We start from the raw sequence: 14,417 nt of genomic DNA, 5'->3' as shown, positions 1-14,417 counted from the left end.
CAAACAGCAAAGAAATATTTGCTGGTAAAACAAATGACTTTCTAGACCAATATAGAGATTTTTCAAACAACATGTATTGCTCACTTGATAAGGTTTTTTCTTTTGAAAATAAGGAGTGTTAAATTTTTTTAAACTAGAGCCCTAGTGAAAATCAATAAAAATCCTTCAACCAGCAAACTACCTAAATTGATTTGCTTATGCTCAATAAGCAAACATTCAACAGGCAAGGGTAACAGCCTGACTACAATTAAGCACTGAGTCTCCCTAAAGTCTATATACGCTCTCTGTTCAAAGGTAAGGACTCTTGATTGTTCTTTCTCTTTGTATAATCATAATCATAGTCTTGCTCAGAACTTTGTCAACATATAAGTCAAAATGCAACATATCCAGGACAATCTAGGGGAAGAATGTGAAGTTTTTCATTTCAACAACTACTATATGAACAACAAACTCATAACTAAGATACATTCTTCACCCAATTAATCTTTTCATTATTGCTGGTTTTGAAAATGGCCAACAATATTCATTAGGTACTGTGCCGTTAACATTGCATTCAAAAAAAGAAAACATGGGAAACCAGATTCTTGCTCTCCTGCTCTGCTGATATGCTCTGGTATTGGCCAGAGTGTGGTAGTACAAAAAGAGTCTTGTTGTGATATAAAAGGCAATAAACACATCAATGGAATAATGTTCATGGGCAGCCAAGATGAAGAAGATTCCAAAGAGGTTGAGAACCCAGGATAAAGTGTGCAAAAAATTCCAGCTCCTTGGTGTATCTGGAAAAGGACAGAAAGATGATTTTTAAAACCACATTCCCAGCCAGGCAATGGTGGTGCATACTTGTAATCCCAGTACTTGGGAGGCTGAGACAGGACAGCTTCAGCTACTTAGTGAGACCCTCCACAAGTTAGTAAGACCTTATTTCATAATAAATCACTAAAAAAATAGGTATGGGGATACAGATCAGAAGTAGAATGCCCCTAGGTTCAATCTCTGGTACCACACACCTAAATAAATAAATAAATAAATAAATAAATAAAACCATGTTCCTTCTAATGTCGCTTAGTTACGCGTTTCTTAGGCCAGGCTATTTTGCCCATTCTTCATAGGACTGACTACACACTTCTTAAGTGTGTAGTCCTCCTATACAACTAGCTATCAAGATGCATGAAAGTACTAAGAGATACTTACATTCAGTGACAAAGAAATTCAGCATAGTTAGGACAACTGTGTGACCACTGAACATGTAATCTCCACAAGTGTGAACGCCAGTCAGGGTCATACCAAAGCCACTCCAAATGGCAAAGGCTCGGTGTAATTTCTCCCATACACTGCCATATATCTATAAAGAAAGCAATGAAGTGTGCTTTAAATATTTACAGAGGTAAGAGCTTCCCAATATTCATTCCCATTTAAATCCAATTCAGGAATAATTTTGAAATAAGACCTAAGCAAAAACCATTCCCCCATCTAATTAATTTCAGGTACACTCAAGAATGGGTGGTCAAAGTTTTACTGTACTCAGAAAAATTTATCACTGTAATTAAATCTCCTTTATAGTAATTAACACACACACACACACACACACATACACACACACACACACTATTGCTGGGCACTGTGGCACATGCCTATAATCTCATTACTTGAGAGACTCAGACAGGTTCAAGGATAGACTCAGCAACTTAGTGATACTCTCAGCCACTAAGCACAACCCTATTTCAAAACCAAAAATAAAAAAGGCTGGAGGTGAAGCTCAGAGGTAGAATGTCCCTGAGATCAATTTCCAATAACCCCCCAAAAGTCAGTAACGCAAAAATATCCAAGTTCTTTATTTTTATTTTTGTGCTCTTTCTTTTTTTAAGATACAGCTTAAAGTCCTGGTTCTCCAGCCTCAGCTTCAAGAGTAGCGGGGATTACAGATATATACCATAACTTTTATCTTTGAAAAACATTTGTTTTTTGGTGGTACTGGGGATTGAACTTGGGGATACTCTACCACTGAGCCACATCTCCAGCCCTTTTTCTTCAATTTTTATTTTGAGATAGGGCCTTGCTAGTTGTCCAGTCTGGTCTCAAATTTACAATCTTATTGCCTCACCTTCCTGGGTAGCTGAGATTACAGGAATGTACCACTGTGCCCAGCTTTATCTCCCAATTTTTAATCCAACATCACAGTAGTGTTTGTTTGACTATTCTTGCCATTAAGAAACAGTCTATGAAAAACTGGGCATAATGGTATATGCCTTTAATCCCAGTACTTCAGAGTCAAGATAGGAGGATCAAAGGTTTGCCAGCTTCAGCAATTTACCAAGACCCTGTTTCAAAATAAAAAAAATTTTCAAAAGGGCTGAGGGTGTAGCTCAGAGGTAGAATGCCTCTAAATTCAACCCCCAGTACAAGAAAGAAAGAAAGAAAGAAAGAAAGAAAGAAAGAAAGAAAGAAAGAAAGAAAGAAACAAACAAACAAACAAACAAACGCCGGGCGTGGTGGCTTGTAATCCCGTACTTGGGAGGCAGAGGCAGGAGGATCGCAAAGGTTTGAAGCCAGCCTTAGCTGGCTTAGGAAACCCTGTTTCAAAAAAAAAAAAAAAAATGTATGTATGTATGTATGTATGTGTGTGTGTGTGTGTATGTATGTATGTATGTATGTATGTATTTAGGTCTGGGAGTGTTACCCAGAGGTAGAAGGGTTTCCAGGAACCCCAGTACCACCACAAAAAAAAAAAAAAAAGAAAGAAAGAAAAAAAAAAAAAGAAGGAAAGGGAAATAGGTACACATCTGTAAGCCCAGTACTTGGGATGCTGAGACAAGAGGATTGCAGAGGTTCAGGGTCAGTGTGAGGTAATTAGCAAGATCCTGTTTTCAAAATAAAAAGGGCTAGGGGTATAGTTCAGAGGTAGAATATCCCTAGGCTTAGTCCCTAGTACTGTGTGTTGGAGACACACACACACACACACACACACACACACACACACACACTCCCTGACAAAACAAAAAAGTAGGCTACGACAGAGATCAAAATCTACCATTCAATACCTATTTTCCCCGTCTTCATGGTAACAGAAATTCAAAATATATTTATGAGGCCTTGAACTCAGCCAGAACACTGCATCGCCCAGGCTATATACAGTTCAGTGTTGGTCATATGATAGTTATGTATAGTAAGATATAAACAAAAGTGTAAAGAATTTCTGGGGAGGTTATATATAAAGAAAAGAGCACTCAGAGTGATCTTTTCTACCATTACCTTTCTATCTTCTAGCCTACACTCAGACATGACACCTGATACTCTACCTGCCATCCTGGACCACAAAACGGGCTTGAGGATGATGCAAGCCAAGGTTGGGATAAAAGAGCAAGAAGAGAAGAATTACGAGTGTCTGATGCCTCCACAAAGCTATCACACTAGATCTGGAGAACCTTTCAGACTTCTTGTACGAGAGAATAAATCACTGAATTTTTATTATACCACACCCATTTTGAATTTCCTGCCACCAGCAAGCAAAACTAATCACAACTCCCACACATAAATTTTAAAAAGAAATTCATTTTGAGGAAAGGCTTGAGAGACAGCTATTTAAAAAGGATCACTTTAGCCGGGCGTGGTGGCACACGCTTGTAATCCCCGCGCTTGGGAGGCGGAGACAGGAGGATCTTGCAGGTTCGAAGCCAGCCGCGCTGGCTTAAGAGACCCTGTTTTAAAAATATAAAATAGGTCTGAGAATGTAGCCCGGAGGTAGAAGGGCTTCCAGGAACCCCAGTACCACCAAAATAAATAAATAAATAAGGATCACTTTAAAAAAGGGCATTTAAGGCATAACAATGATAAAAGTTGCTAAGATTTTATGTCCACTTACTACATGCATAACAGGCTGCTAAGTTTGTTACATGTTATTGTTAATCTCCACAACAACTAAATAAAATGATTTGCTTTGCAGAGGAGGAATCCAGCTTAGAGAGGTGGTACAACTGATAATTAAAAAGCCAGGACAAAGTCGGGCTTGGTGGTGCACGCTTGTAATCCTAGCATTTGGGAGGCTGAGACATGGGGATCGCAGTTGGCAGAGAGTTTGCAGATAGCCTCAGCTACTTAGTGAGGCCCTTTGCAACTCAGTGAGACTCTGTTTCAAAATAAAGAATAAAAAATAGGGCTGAGGGTGCAGCTTTGGGGGTAGAATGCCTCTGAGTTCCATCCCTAATACCAGCAAAAAAAAAAAAAAAAAAAAAGCAAGCCAAGACATGAACCCAACATGTCCAAGCCTGAAGTTCAGGGTCTTAACCATTCTACTATGGTTAATAACACCAAAAAACAATCCCATCAGCTATCTTAGTACTGGTATTATAAGTGTGCACCACCATACTCAGCTAAATGTTATTTTTGAGGTACTGAGGGTTAAACCGAGGGACATTCTATCTCTAAGTTACATCCCTAACCCTATTTTTTATTCTTTATTTTGAAACAAGGTCCAAGTTGCAGAGAGTCAAACTAAGTGGCTGAGGCTAGCTGAGAACCTGCAATTCTCCTATCTCAGCTACTAGGATTACAAATGTGTGCCACCATGCCCAGATGATTAGGGATAATTAGTTAACTATGCTAACTAATTAAAAAATCTAGAAGAAATGGATATATATTTCTAGACATTTATGATGACCTACTAAAACTGAACAAAGAGAATATAATTTTTGCTAACATTAAACGAGGAACTAATGGAATGCACAGCTCCAGTGGGCTGTGCATCTTTTTTTCTTGGTGGTACTGGGGTTTCTGGAAGCCCTTCTAACTCTGGGCTACACTCCCAGACCTATTTTTTTTTAATATATTTTTATTTGGAAACAGGGTCTCTTAAGCCAGCACGGCTGGCTTCGAACCTACACGATCCTCCCAAGCGTGGGGATTACAAGCATGCGCCACCAAGCCCGGTGGGCTGGCCATCTCTACTCATCCGCTTGAGCCGGGGCTGCCAGCACTGTGGCCCCTTGAGGTCCCCAGCAAAGAAGCCAATGACTTGATATGAAGTAAGTGGCTGCAGATTTTCAGCATCTTAAGCAGTTAGCACCTCGTGTCAGTTATGACAGAGATCCCAGAGATCCAATAACCAACACACTCGGCCAGAACCAGTACCCATGACAGAGTACAACCCACGTTGACCTCCAGAGACCCAGAGTGGCACTCGACATTAAGTTAAATACGTTTCTCAGTGAGAGACCACCCAGTGTGGCTTCAGGGACTCCTGTGGCAAGCGATAGACTCACAAGGTCTGAAACTTGGTGGTCCACCACTGAGAAGGTTAGGTTGGAGGCTGCTGCTGAACACAACAGAGGCACAAGAGAGGCCCCTAGTGCCCAGGGCACAGTACCCACACAGGCTCTTTAGAAACTGCCCCAAGATTACACTGGATACCCACTACCAGTATGGGTAGAGAGAGGCAAGGGCCTGTGGAAAGCAGAGTTCCACACATACACTGGGTCCATTCTCAGTGACATACTCCGCCTGCACAATCAGACAGAGACATAGAAACGAGCCCCTTGGAAAGTGTGGAGACGCAAGCCAACAGCCGTGATGAGAGGCACCAGCAGGGATCAGGCACCTTGCGCCTATACTGACAGAGAGACACCAGCTCAGGGTCCTAATCACTGCAGGAAACCCAAAAGTGGAGCTTCAAATGGACATCACCAACAGAGGTCACTGAGCAAATGAGAGCGCTTGGACCAAGGAGACATTAAATGGCTGAAAACATCCACACAGACCTAGGAGAACTATAGAAGTCAAATCTGCTTTGTACTTGTATATTTGCATGACTGTTATTGCTGTTGTTTTGGTTGGCTGGTTGTTTTGCTATTTTCTCTCTGTTTGCTCTCTTCCCCATTTCTTTTACAAGCTTCCTCCCTCTTTCATATCTACTCTCTTTCCTCCAAACTTTTTTTGTCTTATATTCAATCTATTTTCATATCACTATACCTAAATACTCTATACTGACTACTAGAATCCTCCTACATACTATCTCTCATCTCTACCATATACTACCTTACTACACTTAAACTCTTATTCAATTTGATCATACTCTCTATCCTATTCCCACACCCATCTTTCCAGCTCCTCCCCCTCATCCAACCTTCACTACTGAATACAATACAACTTCCCCTTGTATATACCTGCTGACACCTCTAAACACCTACCGCTAAGATTGAACCAGAGAGGTGAACTGCAGTAAAGAACTGCCAAACACTAAGAATAAACTAACTACAACTGATAGAAGGAAATACCCAACAGCCTGCACATCCAGATCTCCACACTTGGGAGGCGGAAAAAGGAGGATTGCACAGGTTCAAAGCCAGCTGACAGAAAGAATATCTGACAACATCTGAAACCCATCAATGCCACAGCTGGCAGAAGGAACCCCAGAGTAATTGCATCCCAGTATTGATGATCTACAGGTAGAACAACAAGTACGGTGATAGCAGACATAGTCCTTCAAGGTTAGTATCAAAGTGTGAGTAGTGACTGAAAGCATCTCTTCCAGCAGTGATTTAAAGCAGCACCTATCAATAACGACTCACACCCGAAGAAGAAGATGCTAAGAAAACAGAAATACAAACCCAAGAACTCTGAAAATATGAGAACAAGGAATAGTGAGGAAATAATAAATTCCCACAACTCAACAACAAAAAAATCCTAAAATCCATGAGGAAGCACAAAAATATTCAAATGGCCAAAGCAATCTTGATCAAAAGAAGCAAACAGAAGGTAGCACAATATCTGATTTCATGACATACTTGACAAAAATAGCATGGTAAACATAGAGACTCACAGACCAATGGAACAGAATAGAGAACCCAGAAATAAATCCACACATCTAATTCCAACTGATTCTCAAAAACAGGCACCAAAAACACACATGGAAAGGATAGCTTCTTCAACAAATGGTGCTGGAAAAACGATATATCCATGATAATGCAGAAGACTGAAGTTTACCCCCTATCTCTCAACCTGTATAAAAGTCAACTCAAAATGGATCGAGACCTGAATATAAGACGTGAAACTCTGAAACTACTACAGGAAAACAGAATGGAAGCACTTCAAGATATGTACACAGTCAATGATTTCCTGGTTAGTCCAAAAGTATAGTGAACAAGCAAAAACTAACAAATGTCACTACATCAAACTAAAGAACCCTGTACAGCAAAAGAAACAATTAACAGAGTGAAAAGAATTATAGAATGGGAGAAAATGTTTGCCAGCTATTCATTTGAAAGGGACTAATGACTAATATCCAGAACTATAAAAAATAACTTGTAAATCAACTTTAAAAAGTGAGCTAATAATCTCCATTGACACGTCTCAAAAAAAGAAATACCAGGAGGTAAAAATACGTATAAATGCAAAACAAAACTACAATGAGATACTATCCCATCCCAGTTAAAATGGCTATTCTTGTTTAAAATGCTGGAAAGCATGTAAAGAAAAAGAAACCCTAAAAAACAACGTCGGTGGGAATGTAAGTTAATATAGCTACTATGGGAAACAGTTTGGAGGCCCCTCAAAAAACTAAAATTAGAACTACTACATGATCCACCTACCCTCTCCTGGGTATATATCTCAAGAAAATGAAATCAGCATACAAAAGAGATGTTTATTGTGAAACTATTCACAATAGCTAAGATATGAAAGCAGCCTAGATGCCTGTTTATAGATGAATTGATGAAGAAACATGATACACATACACGTGAATATTACCTCACCATAAAGAATGAGATGGAGCTTGATGTGGTGGCACACACTTATAATCTCAGCATTTGGGAGGCTGAGACAGGAGGATCTCTGTTTACGGACAGCCTTAGCTACTTAGTGAGGCCCTTTACAATTTAGCGAGACACTGTTTCAAAATAAAAAATAAACCAGGTGTGGTGGTGCATGCTTATAATCCCAGCACTGGGGAGGCTGAGACCAAAGCATCAAGGTTCATGGATAGCCTCAGATACTTAGTAAGGCCCTCCGCAACTTAGTGAGATCCTGTCTCAAAATAAAGAATAAAAAGTAGGGCAGGGGGTATAGCTCAGAGATCAAATGCCCCTGGGTTCCATCCCTAGACCCCCCACACACAAAATTATAATAAACTAAAATAATCTGGGCGTGGTGGCGCACGTTTGTAATCCCTGCGCTTGGGAGGCAGAGACAGGAGGATCGCACAGGTTCGAAGCCAGCCGCACGTGCTGGCTTAGGAGACCCTGTTTCCATATAAAAATGTAAAATTAGGTCTGGGAGTGTAGCCTGGAGGTAGAAGGGCTTCCAGGAACCCCAGTACCACCAAAAAAAATGATAAAATAAAATAAAATAAAAAGTATTCGTTTAAAAAAATAAATAAGCTGGGCGTTGTGGCGCAGGCTTGTAATCCCCACACTTGGGAGACTGACACAGGAGGATCACATAGGTTCGAAGCCAGCCTCAGGTACTTAGTGAGGCTCTCAGCAATTTAGTAAGACCCTGTTTCAAAATAAAATATAAAATAGGTCTGGGGTCGGGCGTGGTGGCTCATGCTTGTAATTCTCGTGCTTGGGAGGCTGAGACAGGAGGATCACACAGGTTCAAAGCCAGCCTCAGCTGGCTTAACAGACCCTGTTTCCAGATAAAATATAAAATGGGCCTGGGAGTGTAGCCCAGACGTAGAAGGCACTTGGGTTCCATCCTCAGTACCACCAAAAAAATAAACTAAAATAAAATAAGTCTGGGGTATAGTACAGCTCAGAGGTAGGAAGACCCTGGGTTCTACCCCAGTACTATCATAAATAAATAAATAAATAAATAAATAAATAAATAAATAAATAAACAAACTAACTAACTAACCAACTTCCCCATAGTTTATATGCCTTTTCTTCCTCCTCCCTTTTTTTAGTACTGGGGATTGAACCCAGGAAGGACATTCATTCTACTTCTGAGATATACCACCAGCCCTTTGTATTTCTTTATTTTGGAAGAGGGTCGTGTTATTGAGAGTCTTACTATCTTGCTGAGGCTTATCCTTGAATCTGTAATCATCTTTGTCTCAGACTCCAAAGAACAGGTATTACAGGCTGTACTACCATGCCCAGATTATATTTTCTTCTTTTGAATCTCAATCAATTCATATACTATTTGGGGAAAACTATTCTTACTTTATACCATGTACAGAAATAGATTCAAACCCGGCCGTGGTGGTGCACACTTGTAATCCCAGCATTTGGGAGGCTGAGACCAGAGGATCGCAGTTTGCAGCCAGCCTCAGCTACTTAGTGAGGCCCTCTGCAACTCAGTGAGACCCAGTTTCAAAATAAAGAATAAAAAATAGGGCAGGGGCTGTAGCTCGGAGGTCAAATGCCCCTGGGTTTTATCCCCGAGACCTGAAAAAACAAAGGAAGGAAGGAAGGAAGGAAGGAAGGAAGGAAGGAAGGAAGGAAGGGAGGGAGGGAGGGAGGGAGGGATTCAAAATAGATTAACCCATGTAAGGCCCAAGATTTCAGTTCTATATGGGACAATAGGACATAAGAATGTAAAGTTTATTTATCCATTTAGTTTTGGTACTGGGGATGAAACTCAGTGGTATTCTACCTCTGAACTACACCCCTTTTTTTATTCTGAAACAGAGTCTCACTAAAATTGCTGAGGCTGGCCTTGAATATGCAATAGTCCTGTTTCAGCTTCCTGAGTACTACTAGTATTATAAGCACACACCACCATGCCCTGCTTTTTTAACTAAAAAGATCCAATTCTTTTATTAGACGTTACCTCCTATAGCCATTTGCAACACCGCAGTCTTTACCCAAAGGATGTTTACAGTTGTTATGGCCTAAGTTGCAGCATACAATTCAACAATGGAGTTAAGACCATAAACCAGTCAAACAAATCTTGGAGATCTGTCAATATAACCATATACTGACACAAAGAATGGGGTCAATATATGGTTATATTGCCTTCTTGATAAAATATTTAATGTCACTCCATACAACCTACTGAATATATGCTAATATTTTATGCCACTCGATAAACAAATGTTAAATTAGGTTCTAAATGTTTCTTCTCCCTAATTTCCAAAATAAAATTTGAGCCATGAGTGGTTGGTGTATGTCTGTAATTCCAGTACTTGGGAGGCTGAAACAGGATTGAAGGTTTGAAGACAGTCTCAGCAAGTATTGAGACTCTCATCAACCTAGCGAGATTGTGTGTCTTTTCTTTGAAACAAGGTCTCACTAAGTTGTGGAGGGCCTTGCCAAGTAGCTGAGTAGCTGAGACTGGCCACAAACCTGTAGTGCTCCTGTCTCAATCTCCTAAATACAAGGATCACAAACCTGCACCACTACTCACAGTTCAGATCCTATTTCAAAATAAAAATAAAATAAGGCTGGGAGTGTAGCTCAGAGGTAGAATGCCCTTGGGCTCAATCCTGAGTACTACACACACAAAAATAAATAAATAGCCGGGCATGGTGGTGCACGCTTGTAATCCCTGCGCTTGGGAGGCGGAGACAGGAGGATCGCATGGGTTCAAAGCCAGCCGCGCTGGCTTAAGAGACCCTGTTTCCAAAAAAAAAAAAACATAAAAAATATATAAAATATATACATACATACATACATACATACATACATACATACATACATGAGATAGGTCTGGGAGTGTAGCCTGGAGGTAGAAGGGCTTCCAAAAGAGAATGCCCCTGGGTTCTATCCCCAGTACCAAAAAATAATAATAATAAATAAATAAATGTATGTTTGAATTTCTTCATTTTCATGGCTTAAAAGGAACTTAAGAGATGAGAGTCTTACTATGTTGCTAGCTTTGAACTGGCAATTCTCTCAGCCTCCCAAGTACTGAGATTACCGGCATGTGCCACCACACCCAGCTTATGCATTTATTTTTGTGGTGCTGAAGATTGAACCCAGGGGATTTCTGAGCTACACCCCTAACTCTTATTTTATTTTTTTATTTTGAAGCAGGTTATCACTACGTTAACCCGTGCTGTTCTCCGACCTGATATCCTGTCTGATCCTTCTGTATATTAGGATTTGGACATGCACCAATGCACTCAGCTATGAGCTTTTAATTTTTCATTTTTTCATTTTTATTTTTTTGGTGGTACTGGGGTTCCTGGAAGTCCTTCTACCTCCGGGCTACACTCCTAGACCTATTTTTTTAAATAAATTTTTATTTGGAAACAGGGTCTCTTAAGCCAGCACGGCTGGCTTCGAACCTGCGTGATCCTCCTGTCTCTGCCTCCCAAGTGTGGCGATTACAAGCGTGCACCACCATGCCCGGCAGCTATGAGCTTTTAATTTTTAATGTACACATTTCTATATAATTTGAATTTCTACAATAACTTACATAACTTTATAATTTTAAAAATTAGAACTGGGCATGTAATCCCCATGCTTGGAAGGCTGAGACAGGGGGATCGCACAGGTCCAAAGCCAGCCTCAGTTACTGTGTGAGGTTCTCAGCAATTTAGTGAGACCCTGTTTCCAAATAAAATATAAAAATAGGTCTGGGAGTATAGCCCGGAGGTAGAAAGCCCCTGGGTCCCACCCCCAGTATCACACACACACACAAAAAAAACCTTTTCCTTTTGGAAAACAATAACTACAAAAAGCTGCCAAACAGCTCCCCCCCAAAAATATTTTTTTTCCCTTACATTAAATCTTAAGTCCTATTAATCAGTCTCCCTCCCGCTTTCTTATAGCTCATTCTCCTCATTCTTAATACCCGGAGAAAGTCTGTTACCTTTCAGCTCAAGAGTGTTATTTTTAGCTCTTGATCTCCTTTGGCTACTTAATCTTTCCTGATTGTCATGTCAGCTATTTGTATTGTAGTATAGGTACTGACACCTAATTTTGTTTTATAAACATTAAAGTAGCAACAAAAGTGTTAATACATATATATATGAATATTTGGGAACACAGAACTACAACTCAGAGGCTTAGAAAAGTAGGATAATAAATTCTTCTGCCTAAACTTAACCAATCACAACAACCAATGTTGTATATCAAGTATTGGCAGTTTTCAAGTTCTTTATGAAAAATTTTAAAATATTCAAAGCCTCTTTTTTGTTCTTATCAGAATAATTTCTCTTCTCTAAATTTAACCAGAGGGGATGGTGTACAGTATAGCAAAACAACAAGCTACAAAGTACAAAACAAAAACAAAAATTCCACGATTATTTTGTATATCTCAAAAAGAGTTTAGAGTATTTGGTACTCTAAAATGTAAAAAGACATTTTAAGTGGGATATGCTCAAGTTATAGCATGATTTAAAAAGGAATGAGGAGAATAATGAAGGGACCAGAGCATGCCGGGTAAGATGCTGAGGACAGTAGGAAAGGGAAAACGGAAGGGAAAGGATAATTATTTTATTGATTACTGGGGATGGAATCCAGGGGCATTCTACTTCTGAGCTACACCCCCAGATCTATTTTTTATTCTTTATTATTAATTAATTGGGGGAGGTTGTACTGGGGATAGAACCCTTCTACCTCCAGGCTACACTCCCAGACCTATTTTATATTTTTATTTGAAAACAGGGTCTCTTAAGCCAGCACGTCTGGCTTCGAACCTGTGCAATCCTCCTATCTCTGCCTCCCAAGCAGGGGGATTACAAGCGTGTGCCACCACGCCCGGCTTGTTCTTTATTTTGAAACAGGGTCTCACTGAGTTGCAAAGAGCTTAAGTAGGAGCTGAGGCTGTCCATGAACCACAATCCTCCTGTCTCAGCCTCCCAAATGTTGAGATTACAAGTGTATGTCACCACGCCTAGCTGGAAAAGGATTAATTGAAAGAAATCCTGTTCCTATAGCTCCACGATAAGGAAATAGTATCAAAAGACAATAAATAACTGAAAGATGGTCTGGCTTTTTTATTTTGTAGTCTGCAGATTGACCCCAGGGGCATTCTATCTTTAAGCCACACTCCCAGCCCTATTTTATTTACTTGGAAACAGGGCCTCACTAAGTTGGTGAGAGCCTCACTAAGTTGCTGAGGCTAGCTATGAATCTGTGATCCTCCTTTCTCAATCTTCCAAATTCTAGTACAAGCATGTGCCACCATGTCTGGCTTGGCTTAAAATTTTTACCAAATCATCTTTAGAAAGTTATTAGATATTATAAATATCCAAAGCACATGTGAATAGTAATAGCAAAATCTTAGCCCTATTGTATATATTGTGCTAACAACTCAACAAGACAAGAAAGAATGATAAAGGAGGTAGCAGACTACCTTTCCAGTGCACTGCAGGTGCTGTCCTGGCACGGAGAGGGAGGTCACAAACATGGTAAAGCAGCGAAGCAAGAATACAGTGCCCATCAGACTACAGAGCCTTCGCAGAAGGATTGACCTGTGAACAGAGTTACCAAAGGGGGGAGGGGGAGATCAGAAGAAGAAAACCAAAAAACCCCAGGCATCCAGTGTTTACCTAAAGGGAAAGCAAGCAGAAACACCACTAGACTCTGAGGAGAACAGAATTTTAGAGACCATCTAAAGCATCCAACTGAATTCTCTTCAATGATAGAAGTATTCTGTAACTACACAAATAAGCTATCTACTTAAAATAAATATAACTATGGGATTGAATTTATATTGCATGTCATTTGAATTAATTTAAATTTCAAGCCAGGCATGGTGGCGCACACTTATAATCTCAGCATTTGGGAGGCTGAGACAGGAGGATTGCAGTTCAAGGCCAGCCTCAGCTACTTAGTGAGGCCCTTGCAACTCAGTGAGACCCTGTTTCAAAATAAAGAATAAAAAATAAAGCTGTGGATATAGCTCAGAGGTAGAATGCCCCTGGGTTCCATTCCCAGTTCCACAAAAATAAATAAAAATAAACTTCAATAGCCATATGTGGCTATGACTATAACAATACAGACCTAAACTAGAATATCAATTTAATGTTAAAATATGACTAAGAGAAAGAGTTATTCGAGATAGAAGCAACACTAATCAGCTTAGTGCTAATTCTGTTACTCGACAACTGCTCAGATTATTTATAAGAGGTAAAGTTAATTATCTGTTCCAAATCTTTTGACCATTAATACTACTCACTGGTTAATGGCAGTAGCTGATATTCATTCTAATTTTTCCTAAGTTAAATTAGAAAATAATGGTTTTTGTTGTTTTGTCTGCAGTACTGGTCCTCAGTAGAACCCAGGGGCATTCTACCTCTGAGCCATACCCCTAGCCTTTTTTTTTTTTTTTGGTGATACTGGGGTTCCTGGAAACTCTTCTACCTCCGGGCTACACTATATGTGTGTGTGTGTGTGTGTGTGTGTGTGTGTGTGTGTGTGTGTGTGTATTTTTTTTTAATTTTTTTTTTTTTTTTAATTTGGAAACAGGGTCTCTTAAACCAGCGAAGCTGGCTTCCAACCTGCCCAATCCTCCTGTCTCAGTCTCCCAAGTGC

General features: G+C 40.0%; 1 protein-coding gene across 1 annotated transcript in view; it reads right to left on the bottom strand.

Annotated features, from left to right (window-relative positions):
* Nucleotides 1-471: 471 nt before the first annotated feature.
* Nucleotides 472-14,417, bottom strand: part of SAMD8 (sterile alpha motif domain containing 8) — a gene marked incomplete at both ends in the record, with an annotated part of 67,597 nt that continues 53,651 nt past the window's right edge. Inside the window, 3 exons of the mRNA XM_080694479.1 lie at nucleotides 472-776; nucleotides 1,192-1,342; nucleotides 13,237-13,354. Of these exons, the coding sequence (XP_080550605.1) occupies nucleotides 472-776; nucleotides 1,192-1,342; nucleotides 13,237-13,354 (574 nt within the window). The remainder of the gene's footprint in view (nucleotides 777-1,191; nucleotides 1,343-13,236; nucleotides 13,355-14,417) is intronic.

This window comes from Muscardinus avellanarius, assembly GCF_963383645.1.
Source record: "Muscardinus avellanarius genome assembly, chromosome: 4".
Classification (NCBI taxonomy): Eukaryota; Metazoa; Chordata; class Mammalia; order Rodentia; family Gliridae; genus Muscardinus; species Muscardinus avellanarius.
The sequence above is the reverse complement of the archived record's forward strand: the minus strand, read 5'-3'. Positions and strand labels throughout refer to the sequence as shown.